Genomic DNA, 19289 nt, shown 5'->3' on the forward strand with positions numbered 1-19289 from the left:
CTGTTATCACTGATGTTTCTATCCTTTTCTCCCTCTTCCTTCCTCTCTGAAATCAATAAAAATGTATTTAAAAATTAAAAAGAATAATAAAGTGCCCAGTGGAGACGTGCAGCCAGGTCTGCCAGAGTGGACAGCGCAGACACGGAGCACCTCCCACATGGCGGCGGCTCTAAGGGAGCTGCAGGTTAGCTGGGGAGACAAACTCCACAGTCAGACTGACACCTGAATCCAGGTGCCAGTGGGAGCCGTGGCAGTGCCTGCTCCATTTTCTGGTGAGGAAATAGCCAGGGGACCTCTGCATTCCACTCCCCCAAGGTGGATGGCGTATTGAGAGCCTGACAGTCCCTGAGGCTGTTCTTTCCAAGGCTGGAGACTGAACGAGCCTGACCTTGACACTCGTTTAGCCCGTGTTGAGAGACACAGCTCTGCCAACTGTATGGTTGTGGGCCAGTCACTAGTCCCTCTGGGCCTGTCCCCATCTGCACCCGGGTGGAGAGTGTGTGGCTGGAGCACTGCTGGGAGCACTGAATACTTTAACTAAGGGGAATGGCTGAGCTGTGCCTGACAAACACACGCTACCTGAGTGATGATGACGATGATGACCCCGGGTCAGTGAACTTTGGGGGGATTGCACCTGCCACTAGATGTTCTCCTCTCCTTTCATTCTTTGCTTGCCGACGCATCATCCCCCAGAGCTAAGCTGGCCACAGAAAGCCCTCTGTGAAGAAGCCAGCAGAGGGAGCGTAGCCATAGGGTAATGTTCATCCACTCACCAAAGCTGTTCACACGCCAGACTCTACGCGAAGCATGCACCTGTGCTTCCTCTGCACAGCAGCCCCACAGGCATGTTCGAACATCATCTCCATTTGCTCAGGAAGGGTGCAGCTTAGAGGGTGAACTTGCCCTCGGTTACTCTGGGAAGAAAAGGGTCTCGGTCAGGTGGTTGGAGTGATCCATCGGGTCAGGGCACATGTAAGAAACAACCAGTGGACAGTGAATCCTCCCCACCCCCCTTCAATTAATAAAAAGAAAAGGGAAGGATCTCGTACCACCAGGTGGAAGTGCAGCCCGCTTCCCGAGGCCAGCAGGAACTCTGAGGAGGGGCGCCAGCAAATTTGTAAAGATCCTCCACTGTGCGCCAGACACTGTTCTATTAGGTCTAGTAATAATTAATGTCGTTTTCTAATATATTTTTTTTTAAAATCGAATTTATTTAAACAATACAACAAAATTTAATCAACAATATAGTTGCCGTTGTTTTCTACTACTTGTGCCCAACGCTCAGGAAGCATTTTAATCCCTCTGTTGTAAAATTCTTGTGATTTTGATGCAAAAAATTCGGTCAATGCATTTTTGAGGCATTCTTCATTATTAATTTTTTTTTCCAAGAAGAAAGTTTTGCAAAGAACGAAACAAATGGTAATCGGAAGGGGCAATATCAGGAGAATATGCAGGTTGAGGGAGAACTTCCCATTCCAACTGGCACAGTTTTTCAGCAGTGATTCTTGCAGTATGCAGTCGTGCGTTATCGTGGTGAAGAATTACGCCCTTCCGATTAATCAGCGCGGGTTCTTTTTCTCTTAAAGCTTGGGCTAACCTTTCCAATTGGGCACTATACACTGCACTTGTAATGGTTTGGTTAGATGGTAAAAGTTCATAATGAAGAATTCCTTTAAAATTCCACTAAACACACAACATCACTTTTTTCGCATGCAAGTCAGGTTTTGGCGTGGGCTGCAGAGCCTCATTTTTGTCCAACCATTGAGGCCGCCTTTTCAAATTAACATACAGCACCCATTTTCCATCTCCGGTAACAATTTGCTCTAAAAACGGCAAACGGTTTTGACGAGAGAGGAGCGAACTGCAAATTGTGACTCTTTGATTACGGTTGTTGTCGGTCAACTCATGAGGAACCCATTTTCCAAACTTTTGGACTTTGCCAAGTGCACGCAATTGATTGGAAATTGTTTTTTGTGAACAATTTAAAGTTGTCGCAAGCTCTTGTTGGGTAATTTGAGGATTTTGCACCAAAAGAGCTTGAAGAGCTTCTTGATCAAAATTGGACACACGGCCTCAACCACTCTTGTCATCTAACGAAAAATTTCCCTCGCGAAATTTCTCAAACCAACGCTGGCATTTTCTGGCGCTAACTGCATCTTGACCGAGAGCACTACAGATGTTTTTTGCAGCCTCACTTGCTTTTCTTCCTAATTGGAACTCGTAAAGCATGCAGTGCCGAATATGCTCTTCATCCGCCATCTTCTTAGCCCTAGTTCTGCAACAAAAACCAAACCAAACACAAACTTTTTCAAGCAAAACTTGTTAATTGCACTTCACACGTTCTGTAGATACCACGTGTTTGAAGGTTATGTCAATACAAGTCAACGCCAAGCAAGATTTTAAACGAATGTTTAAAAACGACATTAATTATTACTAGTCCCGATAGACACAGAGGCTACCTCAGCAGATAAAGCTGCCCTTTCCTTCCATCATACTAAAAATAATAGAAGATATTCACGGGGATGTGTCCGTGGCCCGACCAGCAGAAGATGGGCTCCGGAGGGGATGAGGAAAGGTCCATGGTCCCCAGAGATCAGGGCAGGCAACTATCCCCACCCTCTTGCCTCCCCGCCTCACCCCACCTACAGGGAGGTGGGGAGCAGGGGCCATCTCCCTGTTGTGTCCTCTGGAGTTGTGGGGTCCTCAAGTTCTAGGGTGTTTTTAGGGGAGACCTGAGGAATCTGCCCTGCAGGTCAACTAGGGAACCTGTCCCATTGGAGCAGCACGTGGAGAGCACCTTCCCAGGCCCAGTGAGAGCAATGCCGTCTCTGATGGTGGGTACGGGGGATTAGGAGCCAAGGTGGGCTCTGCAAGCGAGGCTGCCTGGACCCTCCCTCCAGGCTGCGCTCATCAGCGGGCTCCTGCCTGTGCCCAGTGTCTGGGAGCACAAAGCCGGAGGCCGCGGCCACCGAGTGTGAGCGCACCCCAAGAATGGTGTGCGTGGGTGTGTGCCATGTGCTGCGTTGGTGGCGGGGGAGGGAGGGTCTTGTGTATGGGCACGCGAGGGGCGCACCAAGGGGACGTGTGAACGTGTTTGGAGGCCAAGGACGCGGGTGCTGAGCCGGTGTCCTCAGAAACCGGACACGTGGCGGGGTCGGTGTGTGTGTGTGTGTGTGTGTGTGTGTGTGTGTGTCGGGGGTCATGGAGTGGGGCTTGGCTGAAGAGAGCAGCGTTTGGACCTGCGTGCAAGAGGCCAAGCGGTGGGTGTGCCTGCCGGGGGATGGCGCATTCTGGGTCTGGCGCGGCTGGGTGGGAGGGTACGTTCAGGAACCCGCGCTGGAGCGGCCCTGGACGTGCCAAGGCCCCGTCCCCGACGCCGCTTGGACTGCGCCTGGAGCCTGAGCGTTCCTGCTGCTGGACCAGCCTGGGACACGGCGGCTGCGCCCGGCGCCCGGTGGACGACGCGGGGAGGCGGATTTGGGACAAGGACCCAGGAGCTGCGCCGGCGGGTGTGCGCGATTGGTGTGGGGGTTCAGCGCGCCCCTTAGCAAGCGAGGGGGGTCCCGACCCCATCGCTGAGGCTTCAGGGGAGGGGCCTGAGAGAGGGGCGGGGCCATGGAGGGAGGGCGGGGTCTGAGGAGGGCGTGGTCAGGGAGACGGGCTTTGCGGGGGCGGGGCCACGGCTGCGGCGGTGCGCGGCGGTGGGGGCGGGGGTCCTGGCGTCGCAGAGGTTCACCAGGGCCCGCAGGGAGGTCGGCCGGGTGCGCGCGGGGATGTGACTCCGGCGGGAGCCAGCGGGAGCGTGGGCGCTGCGGGCCGTGCGGCTCGGTGAGTGGAGCCCTGCTAACGGCGGAGAGCGTTGTAAGGACTCCAGAAACTTTTCCCGCGTGGAACTGGGAGGGCATGGGGGTTCTTATCCTTTTCTCACCCCCCACGGGGTGAGCGCGTTGGGGAAGGGGGCATCCGGTGCGGGGCCGCGGGGAGCAGGGAGGCGGGAGGGGCTGCCCCCGGACCAGGCAGAGACCCAGGTCTGGGAGGAGAGTCGGGGCGACGCGGGTGAGGCGGCGGACGTGGTGCCGGGGAGCCGGGGGGCCAGTCCTGCGTGGAAGCCGCTGCGGGGCCGGGCTGCGCGGCGAGCTGGGGGGCGGCCCGGGCCGCGGAGGGCCAGGCTGGCTCGGGGGGCCGCTCACAATGGCGGGGCCGGGCCCTGTCCTGGGGCTCCTGCCTCCCGCCCCGCGCCGTCCGGGAGCTGGCTGCCCGCGGGAGGGCCTTCCGCAGGCGACCCCCCGCCCCGCGGCCACGGCGCTCCGGCGCCCGGACAGAGCCCCCTTCCTCCCTCCCTCCCTCCCTCTGGGGCCGCTGCGCCGCCAGGCCGGGGCCCGGGGGGCCGGGAGCCGGGAGCCCGGGGACCGGGGGCTGGGGGACCGGGAGCCGGGGGGCCGGGGGGCCGGGGGGCCGGGGGGCCGGGGGGCCGGGAGCCGGGGGGCCGGGGGGCTGAGGGACCGGGGAACCGGGGGCCGGGGGACCGGGAGCCGGGGGGCCGGGGGGCCGGGGGCCGGGGGGCCGGGAGCCGGGGGGCCGGGAGCCGGGAGCCGGGGGACCGGGGGCCGGGGGACCGGGGGGCTGAGGGACCGGGGAACCGGGGGCCGGGGGACCGGGAGCCGGGGGGCCGGGGGGCCGGGAGCCGGGGGGCCGGGGGCCGGGGGGCCGGGGACTGGGGGGCCGGGGACCGGGGGGCCGGGGGGCCGGGGGCCGGGGAGCCTCCAGGGCTGGAGGCGGGAGGGGACTTGGCCGGGAGCCTCGGAACTTCAGCCGGAGCGGACTGGAGACTGCGGCGCGGCGGCGCTACCCCCGGAAGCCGGGCTGCGGGCGGGAACCCGGATGGGGCCCCCGCCCCCCGGCCCCCGGCCCCCGGCGAAGGGCCCCTCCTCCCTGCCCCCGGCCCCCGGCGGAGGGCCCCTCCTCCCGGCCCCCGGCCCCCGGCCCCCGGCGGAGGGCCCCTCCTCCTGGCCCGCTGGAAGGGCCTCCAGCCGGAGGGCTGGGGGAGCTGCAGGAGCCGGTCTTCTCTGACAGGTTGTTCACCAGGGAGCCGGAGTCTCCGGGCGGCAGTGCCATGGGGGGCAGTGCCATGGGGGCGGTGCCATGGGGGGCGGTGCCATGGGGGGGCAGGAGGGGCAGTGTGCTGAGCTGCTGGGGGACACAGTGGAGAGCAGTGCAGTTCCAGGGCTGGGAGGAGGGAGTGAGGAGGGGGAACGGAACAAAGGCCATTGTGGCTGGAGCTCTCCCCTTGGCAGATGTGTGTGTGTGTGTGAGTGTGTGTGTGTGTGTGTGTGTGTGAGTGTGTGTGTGTGTGAGTGTGTGTGTGTGTGTGTGAGTGTGAGTGTGTGAGTGTGTGTGAGTGTGTGTGAGAGTGTGTGTGTGTGTGTGTGTGTGAGTGTGTGTGAGTGTGTGAGAGTGTGTGAGTGAGAGTGAGTGTGAGGGTGTGTGAGTGTGTGAGAGTGTGTGAGTGAGAGTGAGTGTGAGGGTGTGTGAGTGTGAGAGGGTGTGAGTGTGAGAGTATGAGAGAGGGTGAGTATAAGGGTGTGTATAAGAGGGTTCGAGAGTGTGAGAGTTAGTGTAAGAGGGGGTGTGAGTGTGAGGCTTCTCTTTGACGAGTGATATAATCCAGCCAAACTGCCTTAATCCATAAAAGGGAGGTGATTGGCTGCTAGCAGGCAGGTCCGGGCACCTGGCTTCAGGCACCGCCGAAGGCAGCTGCGGGCGCCCCAGCACCCAGTCCCGCACCTGGCACCGGCCGTTTCCTCCGGGCTTTCCTCCTGGCCGGCACGGGGCCCCAGCTCCACGTCTCCTCCCTTTGGCTTAGAAGACCTCTTGGCAGTTAATTCCAGCGATGTCCTCAGGCTGGCCGCCCGGGCCTGGGGGGCTGTGTGCCTTCGGGGAGCGGTTGCCGGGCCCAGGTCGGGCTCAGCGAGGGCGTGTGGTGCTCTCCAGGGGAAACGCAGCAGGGGGCGCGTCAGAAGGCCCCGCAGGAAGGAAGCAGAAAGCAAGGTGTGCCCATCGCCTGTCAGAGGGCCAGGAGCCAGACCTGGCCCTGCCAGAGTGGCTGCGAGGTGAGGAGCTGGTCACGTCCGGAGGTCACTGCTCCCTGGTGTGTCTCGTGTTGGAAGGCCAGCATGAAGTGGGGAGATGGGGCACCAGGTTCGGCGTGGAGCCTGGCCTGGGGGAGTGAGTCCCCTGAGGGAGAAGGAGGCCAAGGAGGGGACAAGATGAGGCGAGGCTGGCCGCTCACCCCAGGTGGCCTCGGACCTTCTCAACCAGAACCCTGACATTCAGGGCTGGTCTTTCTTTGTATGATTGCGGGGAGGGGGTGTCCGTGCACTGTGGGAGCCTTAGCAGCACCCAGGCCTTACCCACAGATGCCAGCTGCACCTTGCTCCCCAGTGTGACAACCAGAAGTGTCCCAAGACAGGCCACTGTCCCTTGACTCGGGGAGGAGCCTGGCTGCCGGCCTGGGGGCTCTGTGGGGCCCGGGCGGCTCTGTGGGGCCCGTGGACGCGACGTGGGCCATGCAGGGCTCCGCAGGAGCAGGGCCTCAGGGGGCACAGCTCCCCGATGCCTGCCTTCCGCACAGCGCTGTGGAGCTGCTCTGGCTGGCGATGCCCCTCAGGGTGGCGTGGGCTCTGCCACTGGGTCTGCAACGTGAGTTGCATCACTCAATTCAGCATTTCATGAGAGAAGTGTTTCAATGGGTTGTTTCCTTCATTAATTTGTTTATTTATTGGTTAATCCTCACCCAAGGGTATTTTTCCATTGAGTTTTAGGGAGAGTGGAAGACAGAGGAGAGGGTTAGACAGAGAGAGACATTGGTGTGAGAGAGACACATCGATTGGTTGCCTCCTGCATGTGCCTTGACCAGGGCCTGGGGAAGAGTCTGTAACCGAGGTACGTGCTCTTGACCAGAATCGAACCCGGGCGCTTCGGTTGGCAGGCCTACGCTCTATCCATTGAGCCAAACTGGCTAGGACTGGCTTGTTTTCTTTTAAATGCGTTGATTTTAAGGACATGGGAGCCAGTTAAGTAAATACCTACACAGGCGGTGTGTGGACAAGGCCTCAGTGGCCGTGGCCAGAGTGCCGATGTCGGGGGTGCATCCTCGCTGCTGACCTGGGAGTGGGCTGCTGTGTGAGAGCATCTCTGCCAAGCGCCTCGCTGCCGCCCGCCCGCTCCCATCTGCAGGTGCAGGGCCGGACCTGCAGCACCAACTCCTTCTTGGTCAGTGGCATCAACAGTTCACCCCATTTGGGTCTCCCCGCCACGGTAGGTGGAGCTCTTCACAGGGTCCCGGTGGGAACGGAGGGGGCCGATACCCGGCCCCTCAGGGAGGCCCCGGGCTCCTGGAGCTCGGCAGTGAGCTGGCTGGAGGTGCTTCACAGAGGGGACCGGAGGCCTTGAGGCAGGAGCCTGGCTCCCTTCCAAGCCTAAGCTGTGGTGGGTGGAGGAAGGGGCCTGTGACCTCCATTTTCCGGTGCCAGAGATGCTTACCCATGACCTTACCCCGAGGGTCATGGCAGTTCTAACGGTCTTGGTGTCAGTGCAGGAGGTGGGCTGCTTTAGGCAGCTGGTGGGTGGAGGCCAGTGACAGCCCACAACATGGAATGACCAGGCGTGAAGTGTCAGGAGTCTCCAGGCGGAGAAACCCTGTCTATGCTGACGATCGAGGCAGACGCTGTCCCTGGGGGCAGGCAGGGAGGGCAGGGGAGAGGGACCCTGGAGCAGGGTGAACAGGCACGGAGAGATGTGACTGACCAAGAGACAGAAGCTCTGATGGAGAGAAAGGGGAGTGTGGCCACGCCCCGGCCTGCAGTGGGGACCTCGGTCCTTGCTGTGGCTCAAAGAAGCGCCCGAGTGGAGGGCAGGAGGGCGGAAGCCCTGGGCTAAGGTGGCTGCTGTGGACTCCGGCTTCCGTGGGGTCCAGAGTGGTGCCAGGGAGCGTCTGTGGGCATCCCTGGGAGAGGCTGGCATGGGATGTGAGATGGGTTCTGGGGGAAGCTCTGGAGGGGATGTGAGGGTGGGAACTCAGGATGGAGCGGGGAGCTGGTTCATTGGGCTCACAGTCCTGCAGCTGGAGTGCGGGAGGCCTCCGGGAGCTGGCTGTATGGCCCTGGGCAGGTGCCCGCCTCCGGGGAGGAGGGGGTTGTCCCTGGGTAAGGACTGGCTGTGTTGTGTGCGGGCCTGGACCATGTCACCACATGCCAGCTGCTGCCACGAGAGACTGAAGGGCCTGTGGTGGCTGTGCCATGCTGTCTCTTTAAGGTTTCGTTTTACTGCCAGATTTTTGGAGGTCAGATATGGCCTCAAAGTCAAAGACTATGACGATATTCCTGGAAAGGGAGCCTCGCTCTCCCCTCTCCTCCAGGTGCTGGTGATGAGTCAGGCTGTTCCCTGGGCCTGGCCCCGGGTGCATATGGGGCCCAAATCCACCCACCCCAGTACCCGACCCACCCTCGGGGAGGGGGGCGGCAGGCTTGTCCTGAGTGTCCCGAGGCGCCACGTGGGCTGGCGCGGTGCCGGGACTGGTAGGCTTACGATGCACTGGTGTTTTCCCACCCCCACCCCGCTTTCCTGCTCAGACGCGGTGCCGGAGAGGATGGGAGCGCGCGGGGCGCCGGCCCTGCTCCTGCTGTGCGCGGCGGCCGCGGGGGCCGCGGAGAACGCCAGCACGACCCGCGGCTGCGGGCTGGGCCTCCTCCCGCAGTACGTGTCCCTGTGCGACCTGGACTCCGTCTGGGGCATCGTGGTGGAGGCGGCGGCCGGCGCAGGCGCCCTGATCACGCTGCTGCTGCTGCTCATCCTGCTGGTGCGGCTGCCCTTCATCACGGAGCCGGAGAAGCGGGAGCCGCTGGGCCTGCACTTTCTCTTCCTGCTGGGCACGCTGGGCCTGTTCGGCCTCTCCTTCGCCTTCGTCATCCGCGAGGGCGAGGCGGTGTGCGCGGCGCGGCGCTTCCTGTGGGGCGTGCTGTTCGCGCTCTGCTTCGCCTGCCTGGCGGCGCAGGCCTGGCGCGTGCGGGCGCTGGGGCGGCGCGGCCGCGGCCCACCGGGCCCGCAGCTGCTGGGCGCCGCGCTCGGCCTGACGCTCGTGCAGGTGGTCATCGCGGCCGAGTGGCTGGTGCTGACGGTGCTGCGCGCCGCGCGGCCGGCCTGCGCCTACGAGCCCGCCGACTTCGCGCTGGCGCTGGGCTATGCCGCGGCGCTGCTGGCGGCCGCGCTGGCGCTGGCGCTGCGGGCGCTGTGCGGCGGGGCTGGGCGCTGGCGGCGGCGCGCGGCCGGCCTGCTGCTCACCGCCACGCTCGCCGCGCTCGTCTGGGCCGCCTGGCTCGCCATGTACCTGTACGGCAACGCGCGGCTGCGGCCCGGCGGCGCCTGGCGCGACCCCAGCCAGGCCGTGGCGCTGGTGGCCAGCGGCTGGGTGTTCGTGCTGTGCCACGCCGTCCCCGAGGTGCGCTGCGCGCTGCTGCCCGCGCCGCGCCGTCCCGCGCCCGACCTCTTCGCCGCGCCGCCCCGGGCGCGCGAGCCGGCGCCGGAGGAGGACGCGCCGCCCTGCCTGGACAACAAGGCCTTCGCCCTGGAGGAGCCCGGCGCAGGTAGGCTGGCTGCGGGCGGCGCCTGCGCGGCTCCCCGCCGCTCTGGGGACGGGGGCGGGCAGCTCTGGCAGGTCAGAGCCCACAGCACTGCCCCTGGGTGGAAACTGGCCCAGAGGTGGATTTGTACTTGGAATGGTGCCCCATAAATTGCCCCGTAATTTAATGTAAAAATCCAGGTCTCGGGCTTAGAAAAGCTGGATCAGGCCCCACCGCCCGTCGAGCCAGCAGCAGCTGGCCGCAGCGCCCACCTGCGACCCCAGCGCACAGCTGCTCCTCCTGCAGTGCCCCTGCCCCCTGGCCCAGCCACGCCCACCATCAGTTAGCATTCATTGCCCTGGCCGGGCATGTGCCGCGGGTGCCAGGTGATGAGGGCAATGCTTGGGCCCTCCCCTCCCTCTGGCATCACGAGTGCAGAAATTGCCCTCAAGTCAGGTGGCTGGATTCAGCCGCTGTCTCTGCTGCTTCCAGATGTGGGGCTTTGTCGTTTCTCTCATCTGTTCTAAAAATAAAAGGTGCTTCGTGGCACTGCTGTGAGACGTGCCATGCTGGGGTACCACGCCAAGGGGTCCCACGATGCCTGGCATGGGATGTGATTCTGGCTGGGCTCTCTGAGAGCAGAGCTTGAGGCCAGGCACAGAGAGCTGGCTGGCGTGGTCGGGATGGGCATCTCTGGGAGCCCAGAGGGCACAGTGGGCAGGGCGCGCAGAGGCCAGCAGCCGGCGGGGCCCAGCGGCCCGGGAGCCTCTTACTTGGCTCCTCTGGAGCAGGTTCTTCCCCACAGACCTCAGGGCCGCGATGGTAAAGCATTGCCTGAAATGGGTGTGAGTTTGCACACTCCTTGTTGATCTGTCACGTCAGGCTCTGAAAGCTCTGTTACCCGGGAACACTAGGAGCTTGAAGGTCTCGTCTCCTTGCAGTGAAGTGGGGATGCTGGGACTGCCCGTGTATTTTGGGGTCTTCAAAGTGGGTGGCTAACCTTGGTTGTGTGCACTCATGGACCAGTACCATCCTGTGCATTTTAGTAGCTAATCTTGTTTAATACCTACGGTGACCCCATGAGGCAGAGCCGGGGTGTGGACCAGGCAGAATTATTCTCTGAGCACGTTGGTGCCCTCATGTCCCTGATGCAGCAGGATGCTCTGTGCATTGAGGAGAAGGGGTTCAGTCCCCTGTCACAGAGATGAAGCCCGCCACTGGTCCAGTTCAACGCTAAGTGCACAGGAGAGCGGGGAGGGGGAAGTGGTTTTCTGGCTCCCATCACATGCATCCCTTCCTGTGGCAATGCAACCGGTACATCTGTCCGAGGAAGATCAGAGACCAAGGGAACTGCACCCAGGTCAGGACCAGCAGGCACAGGGCATGGAGGGGTTCCGGAGGTGCCCCTGCCCTCATCTGTTACACCCTGACATGTACCAAAGCCAAGGAACTTGTCTTTTAGTCCCCTTTCTTCCCCAAAGAAAATAATATAGTAGTGTTATTACCCCTTTCTGATAAATAAGTTGAGTAATACTCATGTAGGAGGCTCAACAAATGGAAATAATAAAAATTGCTCAAAATACCTTGCCCAAAGGCAGTGCCCATCTTGCCAGCCTCTCTCTCTCTCTCTCTAGCTCTCTCTCTCTCTCTCTCTCTCTCTCTCTCTCTCTCACACACACACACACACACACATACATGATGATGCCATAGAGCTGTTCTTAACCTAGCTGCACATAAAGAGTCCCTTGAGCAGCTTAAAGACGGACTGTCCCTTCCTCTGTAAGTCTCTGGGCCCAGACGTTGTAAGCTCTGAGTGACTGCAAGGTGGAAGCAGGTTGAACGCTGGGCTGGGAGTGTGCTTGCCTCACTCAGCACCACGGCCGAGGCCTCTCCTGCTAGTAACTGCGGAGCCACGTGTCTGTTTCCACACGTGACGTAGTTTCTTATCTCCAGCTGGCGAATGTCGCATGTGTTTCTGGCTTCCTATATAGAGCTGTGCTGTGCAGTGAACAGTCCTGTTTTTCTGTATCTTGACACCCGAACCAGATGAAGCCACCATGGCAGGGGCCGAGGCAGAGTGGTTAGGAGCAATCAAACAGGCAGGCGAGTGGTTGGGAGCAATCAGGCAGGCAGGCAGGAAGAGTGCCCAGACAGCCAAGTGCCCTTGATCAACTAACTCCCTGCAAAAAATAAAATAAAAAATTCCAAGACTGCACCTAAAGTTGCACCAAAGAATCTGTGCCTTGTAGTCTGATACATACTGCCCCCTCTAATCATCGTATGAGAGCCCTATCTCCTCACGTCTTTACCAGCCTTGTATGTTGTCAGACTTTTTAAATAGCCCTGTTTTGCATCAACCCACATGTGTAGCCACTGACATTTCCATGGGACACGCAGGACAGCTCCAGGCAAGCCGTGTCCTCAGGAAGCAAAGAGGCTGAGTTGGCGTCTGGCTGAGCTGCCTCTGCCCCAGGAGCCCTGGCTCTGCCTGCAGGGACACCTGGCCACGCTCCCGTGCTGGTGAGAGCAGCTGTGGTCAGCTGTGGCGCTCGCCTCAGCCAGCTTCTACTATAAGGAACCGGCCCCGCAGCAGCCCGACCGAGCTGCAGCGCCCTGTGTCTTGCGTTTCACCTGCTGGCCTTTCAGTCCCCCTTCCTGGAAAGCTGCCTTGGCTTTCAGAGGTGGCCTGTGGCTCAGCCTCCTACAGCCTCTGCTTCCTCATTCCCTTCCCCCAAGGAGGCCCTGACAGGCACCACGCACAGCCTGCTGCTCATGGATAAGTGCCAACAAGGATGAGGCGTGTGAGGGAGAAGGTGAAGACACGCTGACGGAGGTAGCACCTCAGGGCACATCTTGGTGGTGTTAGCAGGCTCACCTTTCCAAGAGCAGGAAAGGAAGGAAGTCTTTCTTCCGGGAGGGATTTGGGCTCAGACCGCATTAGGCCTGAGGGCTCTTTAAACCTGCGCCAGTCGCTTCCCAGTGGAAGGCCCTTGGTGGCTTCCGGAGGTGGAGGGCAGGGCCATGGGAGGTGGAGGGCAGGGCCATTCATCGCTGGCGCACTACCAGCACACCAGTGCCTCCAGTCTCTAGCTTTACCTTTTCCAGGACATTAGAGTGGCATCACACAGTGGTAGCCCTCACAGGCGTAGCAATATGCATGAAGTTCCTCTGTGCCATTAGGCTTTTATTAGAAAGGGAGAGAGAATCTCCGAAAGCACACAGCAGGTCAGAAACGCGCTCACCACCTTGCAGAGGAGAGCCTGACAGCTATCTCCTTCCGATCTTAGTTCTCTGCTGTTCAGCAGGAGCCGCCGTCTGGTCCCGGCTCCTCTGGGCCCTGCCTGTCCTGTGAGCTGCCCTCTGTCACGTGCCTGGTCCGTGCTTTCCCTGCTTCTGTGTGTGGGGCGCAGCCATGCTGACGGCGTGATGTTGAGCTGGCCACGAGCGGCCTGCTGTAGTGAGTCTGTGGTCCAAAGGGACCTGGAGTGCAGGTGTGTCCTTGTCCCCTGGAGCCTGGCAGGTGGGGAGGGGAGGCCTGGCCTGGCCACCTCAGCAGCTGCAGCCTGGACTCTGCAAACTCCCTCCCTCCCGCCCAGGACGGGTGGCTGGGCAGAGAACAAAGCCCCTCTGTGACTTGTGGGAGTCGGGCTGTGACAAAGGGCGGGGGGGGGGGGGGGGGGGGGAGGGCTGCGGGCCTGAGCGAGCTGATGCGGGGAGGAACACAAAGCGGTCTCTCTTCCTTGTTGTTTTGGGTGTGTGTGGCTCCTGCCTCTCCCAGCTCTCCGGACAGCAGGGTTCCGCAACAGCAGTTTGGGAAGCAGACCCAGCGTTCCGTTTAGAAGCAATGTGTACCAGCCGACTGAGATGGCTGTGGTGCTGAACGGCGGGACTGTGAGTATCACAATGGACGTTTGGGCAGAAACAGGGAGTGGAACAGCTCCCACAGGGACACAGCTCTGCAGGGGTTGCTCAGCCTGTGTAGACAGCAGCTCTAGCAGATGTAGCATGGGAACGCGGCGAGACTTCTGTTTCTCCTCCCCATCTCCACACACCCAGGCCCCTATAGCATACCACCTGCACCCAGTGTACCAGCAGCACCCACTGTACCACCCGCACCCACTGTACCACCTGCACCTGCTATTACACCTGCACCCGGTGTACCACCCGCACCCGCTGGTCCACCCTCACCCGCTGTTCCACCTGCACCCGGTGTACCACCTGCACCCGCTGGTCCACCCGCACCCGCTGGTCCACCCGCACCCACTGTACCACCCGCACCCAGTGTACCACCCGCACCCGCTGTACCACCTGCACCTGCTGTACCACCTGCACCAGGTGTTTTAATGAACCCTGTGTACCACCTGCACCCGCTGTACCACCTGCACCAGGTGTTTTAATGAACCCTGTGTACCACCTACCGATTGCTTCAAGTGTCTCTGTATCTAGGGGCTCTTGTCCCCAGTGAATTCTTGGGTTTCATTATACAGAATGTACCTCTCTCTCCCTGGGAGGTGACTTAGGAAAATCCCAGAATCACAAAGCGGAGTTTACTGACACAAAACCTAGTCAGGCCCCTTAGCCCTCCCGCCCTGTGCCAGCTGGGCCCTGGGCCAGCCCCCTCCTGAAGAGTTATCTTGGGAAATGAAGTGATTCTCATTTCCTTTCCATGAGCATAAAAGCAGGTTAGCTAGCTGGTGCCAAACAGGCTCCCAGCACCATCACTGCCTCTCGCCTGTGAATGGCCTCCTGTTGCTTCTCCATGAACCAGACACCCTCTCATCCCCACATCGAAGGCCAGCGCAGGCCCTGCTTCCTCCCAGGCGCATGCGCCTCTGCATGTGCGCATGGGCTGCTTTTCCCCATCAGTGCACTCCGTGCCGGGCTCAGGCTTTGTGTGGGATGTGGTCGGGGCTTGCTGCTCTGGGGCTGGGCTCCTGCCTGTGGGTGCTGTCAGCGTTACCCTGCGGGTGGGAAAGGCCCCAGACTCCCACACTGCAGCCCTCACCCCTCACTGGGCTGCCCCCCGCTGTTACCATTGATATGATTAGAAGGTGGCCCCAGAGGTCAGTCCCACGCCCCCCTGGTCCCTTCAAGAGGGAAGGACACTCTGACTCAGAAGGTGAAGGGTTTCTGAGTAAGAAAACATTTATTCTGGCACGTGACGCAGAGAAAGGAAGGTGGGCTTCCGGAGAACGAAGGGCCCCGATTCCCAGCTCGGGAGGAGGCGGGGCCCGGGAGGAGGCGGGGCCCGGGAGGAGGCGGGGCCCGGGAGGAGGCGGGGCCCGGGAGGAGGCGGGGCCCGGGAGGAGGCGGGGCCCGGGAGGAGGCGGGGCCCGGGAGGAGGCGGGGCCCGGGAGGAGGCGGGGCCCGGGAGGAGGCGGGGCCCGGGAGGAGGCGGGCCGCACGCCTTGTGCCGAGGGGATGCTGACTTCCGAACACAGAGCTTCCTGTGTTTCCTTGTTTCCAGATCCCAACCGCACCACCGAGTTACTCGGGAAGACACCTCTGGTGAGAGCCGCAGGCGACCTCTGAGGGCTCACCCGCTGTCTCTGGAGGAGTCAGCCACGAGGCCGCACAGGCACCTCCGGCCGGAGCTCTGGAACCCCAGGCCAGGGCCAGTGTGCTGTGAGCCCGCTGCCCGGGAGGCTGTCCTCCCTCACCGCCCCTGAAGCGAAGCTAGCTGCCTGTAGTGTTAGCTCCTCACAAGCAGCAGCAAGCCGGGGGCTGGGGCGCCACGGCCCGCGGCCTCCTGGAGGTGGCGCCCATGGGGGGCCCACGGGACTTCGCCTGCACTTTCGGGGTCAGGAGCAGTATGGGAGGCTGTGGGTGTGAGTCAAAGGAGAGGCCTGGAGGTGTGTCAGGTGCCGAAGGGGTGCGGTCTGGGAGCGGGGTGACCATGGCAGTCAGAAAGTGGCCATCTGCCACTGCGCTTCCCGGGCCCGAACCCCTGTCCCAGGCAGAGAGGCAAGGTGCTCCCTACCTGGCCTCATTCATTTCAAAGGCTGGCCTGGGGCCTCCAGCTTGAAGCCCGGGGGCGGGGCGGTGGAGGGTGGCTGGCATGCTGCGAGCTGGGTGCACATGGAGCCGGGAGTGGTCATCGCTAACCTGGTGCCTGCAAGGTGCATGCAAATGGTTCAAGCCCTCCAAGCCCATTGCCTGTCGTGGCTCCCACCTGTCCCCAGCAATCCCCCCTCCCCCTACAACCCCCCCCCCCCAATTCCAAGGGCTTGGCACCAGCCCTCACTGCACTGCTAACAATTCTCAGTGAGTCTCAGCTGGCGGCTTGGGGCAGTAACTTGAACCTTTAGAAAACTGGGAAAGGTTAGTATTTGGTGAGGGGAACTGGCCTCTCATAACCAATGTGTCTGAGCTGTGTGTGTTTTAATGAACCTGACTTTTCTCAAGGCCTAGTCTCTGCTGCCCACGCCCAGCCCAGGGTCCGGCCGTTCTCAGGACCCCACCCCAGCCCTGAGGCAGGAGCAGCAGGGGCAGTGGGAACTGGGGGGGGGGGTTGGGGAGGGGTTAGGGGGGGGAAGGGGCAGTTGCACACAGACCCAGAATTCTCAAAATATAAAAATCTTCCAACACCTGTGTCCAGGCCACTGGGAGCCGCCTGCGTTTCACATCCTTGTGCCAGGAAATGGTGGCGCAGCCCCGATCCCTGGAGTCCTTCGGAGCCCCAACCCGACCCGGGACTCAGGACTTGGCCGCAGGGGGTGTGCGCACCCCCCTTCCCTGCGTGCAGGTGCCCAGCATGCCAGGTGAGCTCCGGGCAGCGACTGCCGGCATGTAACCTTTGACCCTGCTCGTGGAACAGCTTCGTGTCGAGGACTGAGATCTTTTCCCTTCTTTCCTTTAAGCCTCTGACAGTGACTGCTCTGTGCTTTGCTTCCTTCGGGCGCCGGGATGGGCAGGCTGAGCAGACCTGGGCGGAGGTGGGGGAGAGTGCGAGGACTGCCGCTTCCTAGTGGCATCACCGGAAGGTACAGGGGGGTATCTGTGCCGGAGGCACAGCCCATTGCCCCCACAGAGCCAAGCTCAAGTACAAAGTTACATGGCACCTGTTTCTGTTGGGGAAGATCTGAAGAGGGCATCGGTGGTAAAAAGACCCAATCGTAAGCACACTTTCCCACATTCGCTTACAAAGCCACCGTGAACAGCCACGCGTGCCCCCCTAATGTGGACTGGTCCTCAGAGGCTGGTGTCTCCTCTGGAGAGGAAGGGGAGGTCAGCTTGGAGAGCTGGCAGACGTGCCGGGAAGCTGTGTGCCCAGCGTCTCAGGTCTGTGGTTGGAAGCTAGGATCCAGTGCCTTCTGCTCCGGTCCCTGCAGATGTAGGGTTTCCCAGGTTGGCCAATGCCGAGTAGCACCCCAAACTGAAAGGAGATTGTGGCTTTCGTGGCCTGATGATGCTGTGTATTAACGACAAAGAGCTACAGCTCATTTCTGATAGATAATATGTATTTATTAAATGTACTAATGCGTGTTTTGTAATCCTCCGCTGGCTGACTGTCGCATACTTATAAGAAAAAAATCATTAAAGAAATTTCAAGACAATCAAGGTGCATTCTACATGACTGTATATAAGTATTACAAATTGAAAAGGTTGTAAAGCATCAGCAGATGGATTTTATTTTCAAAATGCTATTCTTAACACAAAAATAAAGGCTTGACTATTTACATAAGATGTGTGGTAGCTTGTCAACCAAGTACAGCCCCAAGGCTGCCTGTGGCTCTGTGAATGGGAAAATCCTGGTTAATGGCCAAATGAGGGTCATACTCCAGCTTGCCCACTAAATGAGGAGCTTGCCGGTGTGGGGCCGGACCACGCGCCACCTGCCGGGCCTGACTCATCTCGGTGGTGGGAGGAAAGGGCCAGCTCCTGTGGAGAGCACGTGCCAGATAAACGACCACATGGGGTCGGGACTTACATTTAAATATGGCTCTTTGCCAGGCAGCCAAAGTGGGACACGGGAAACAGGACACTTTACTGCCTGCAGCTGGAGTGTGTTGTACGTTTTAAAGACGATGGTGCAGAACACTGAGACGCTGAGGAGATAGGTGGCTGAAAGAATAAAATTTAGGGATAATGCAGAAAGACTAGTAAAGCAAGAATTGCTTGCATTTGCAAGCGCTGTTTTACGTTTTCTAGCTGTTAAATCTAGTTGGTAAAGAAACACCAACAGAGGAAGCATAACTGGGCTCTGCCTGAACCTGGTTCCTGGTGCTCAGAAGGAAGGTCCCTGGTCAAGGAGCGCAGGTCGGGACGACAGCGGCCTCTTCCTCCTTCGCCGCCTCCTGCTCCTCCATGGTTTGCTTCACTGCAAAGACACAGAAGAAGAGGTCAGGACTGGCTCTCCGCCTGGACAGACTGGCCATTTGGAAATTGAGAACTGGTGTGTGGAGAAGGCCAGTTTGCCAGCCGCTGGGCTGTCCCCAGGCCGCACATGGGGTCTACGGCCACCCAGGTCAGGTGAGGAGGGCAGTGTGCACTTGCAGGTGGGGGACAGAGGAGGAAGTTTCTCTGAAGATGACAGATTCCAGCCTCAACCCTGTGTCACACTCACCCCTCACCCCCCCCCCCCCCCCAAATTAAAAACTCCAGATAGCTTGGGGTCAGCACAAGGTCAGAAGGGCATCTTTTCAGACTTCCCTGGTCTGGGATCCGGATTATTTCCTAAGTCAGAGGAGAGGGAGCTGAACACAGCGTGGATGGTTGTGAGGAACGCAGTCCCAACTGATAGCAGCACCTCCCCCAGGAAAGCCCGGCTCCTGGGGAGAGGAGGGAGCCTGGGCTTGTGGCTCAGGGTCAGGTCCTGCGGATGGGAGCGCTGAGGGCTCTTCTAAGCGAGGCACAGGCCCGCTGGCTTTTGTGGAGCCGGCGGGGCAGAAAGGATGGCCGTTTCCACCGTGCGGGGCAGGGTTTGGGCAAGCCCACTCGGTCCTGGTCCTTGCCTCCCAGTGACTGAGGCCACACGTGGACCCTGACCCACGCAGTGTGGCTGCCAGGTGGGAGCGGCTGGAGCTTCAGGCAGGCAGGCCAGCCCAGCAGCTTCCGGCTCAGGTGACAGGCTGCCCAAGGGAAATGGTTATTCAAAATCCATTTCCAAATCACTGTCTGTGTGGACTTGCAGTTGCAGCATTTCCATTGGCCCCGCCCCTACTTCCCATCCTGGCCCCCACCTCCCCATCCTGGACACTGCTGGTGTGTAAAAATGCCCAGGTGACAAAGAAGAATTGGAAATGGCATCCCCCAGAGTCGCCTTTGTTTAACAACTAGCAAAATGTGCATGCATTGCATTCATTTAGGTGCTCATCACTGCATTAACTCAGACCAGGACACTTCCATACATGGAGCCTGTGCTCTGGGAACATGGAACACTTCAATGTGCATTGTGTCTGGGCAATCCCCATGGAAACCCTGTTGGCTGATGGGTGAGGAGGCCCGACGGATGCACTGTACACAGCGGGCCTCCCAGCCACGCTGGCTGTGTTTACAGCTGACTGCGGTGGCCCAGGCCTGGTGGGCAGCATTTGCCAGTTCCCACTGAGGGCGTGGCACGGAGCGGGAAGAGGCCCAGGGGCAGTGTGCAGGTAGACACGGGTACCAGAGGGCTCTCCAAGGGTGGGGCCAGCAACATTTGCATCACTGGGCACGTGGGGGAAAAGCAAA

At 60.5% G+C, this 19289-nt stretch overlaps 2 protein-coding genes across 8 annotated transcripts in view; one reads left to right on the forward strand and one right to left on the reverse strand.

Moving 5' to 3' along the window:
- The first annotated feature begins 3689 nt into the window (after positions 1-3689).
- GPRC5B (G protein-coupled receptor class C group 5 member B) lies at positions 3690-17933 on the forward strand. Of its 4 annotated transcripts, XM_084882744.1 has the most exons (6): positions 3690-3828; positions 8631-9641; positions 13396-13508; positions 15085-15125; positions 16216-16378; positions 17769-17933. In XM_084882744.1, the coding sequence occupies exons 2-6, from the start codon at positions 8648-8650 to the stop codon at positions 17811-17813; spliced, it is 1356 nt and encodes a 451-aa protein (XP_084738870.1). In that variant the 5' UTR covers positions 3690-3828; positions 8631-8647; the 3' UTR covers positions 17814-17933. The 4 variants fall into 4 exon arrangements, with proteins under 4 accessions (XP_084738870.1, XP_084738873.1, XP_084738871.1 ...); XM_084882747.1 differs by lacking the exon at positions 15085-15125 and having other exon boundaries at positions 17769-17929; XM_084882745.1 differs by lacking the exon at positions 17769-17933 and having other exon boundaries at positions 3694-3828; positions 16216-17135.
- IQCK (IQ motif containing K) overlaps positions 17807-19289 on the reverse strand; it is a gene marked incomplete at its 5' end in the record, with an annotated part of 124977 nt that continues 123494 nt past the window's right edge. For all 4 annotated transcript variants that reach the window (XM_084882769.1, XM_084882770.1, XM_084882768.1 and 1 more), the window contains one exon: positions 17807-17937. In XM_084882769.1, the coding sequence (XP_084738895.1) occupies positions 17864-17937 (74 nt within the window). In that variant the 3' untranslated portion in view covers positions 17807-17863. The remainder of the gene's footprint in view (positions 17938-19289) is intronic.

Source organism: Pipistrellus hanaki (assembly GCF_964339955.1).
Source record: "Pipistrellus hanaki genome assembly, chromosome: 4".
Lineage (NCBI taxonomy): Eukaryota > Metazoa > Chordata > Mammalia > Chiroptera > Vespertilionidae > Pipistrellus > Pipistrellus hanaki.

Coding starts and splice junctions, on each gene's coding strand:
- GPRC5B (XM_084882744.1), top strand. CDS start 8,648: ATGGGAGCGCGCGGGGCGCCGGCCCTGCTCCTGCTGTGCGCGGCGGCC. Junction 9,642..13,395: donor CCTGGAGGAGCCCGGCGCAG/GTAGGCTGGCTG, acceptor TGCCTCTCCCAG/CTCTCCGGACAGCAGGGTTC. Junction 16,379..17,768: donor GCAGGTGCCCAGCATGCCAG/GTGAGCTCCGGG, acceptor TACGTTTTCTAG/CTGTTAAATCTAGTTGGTAA.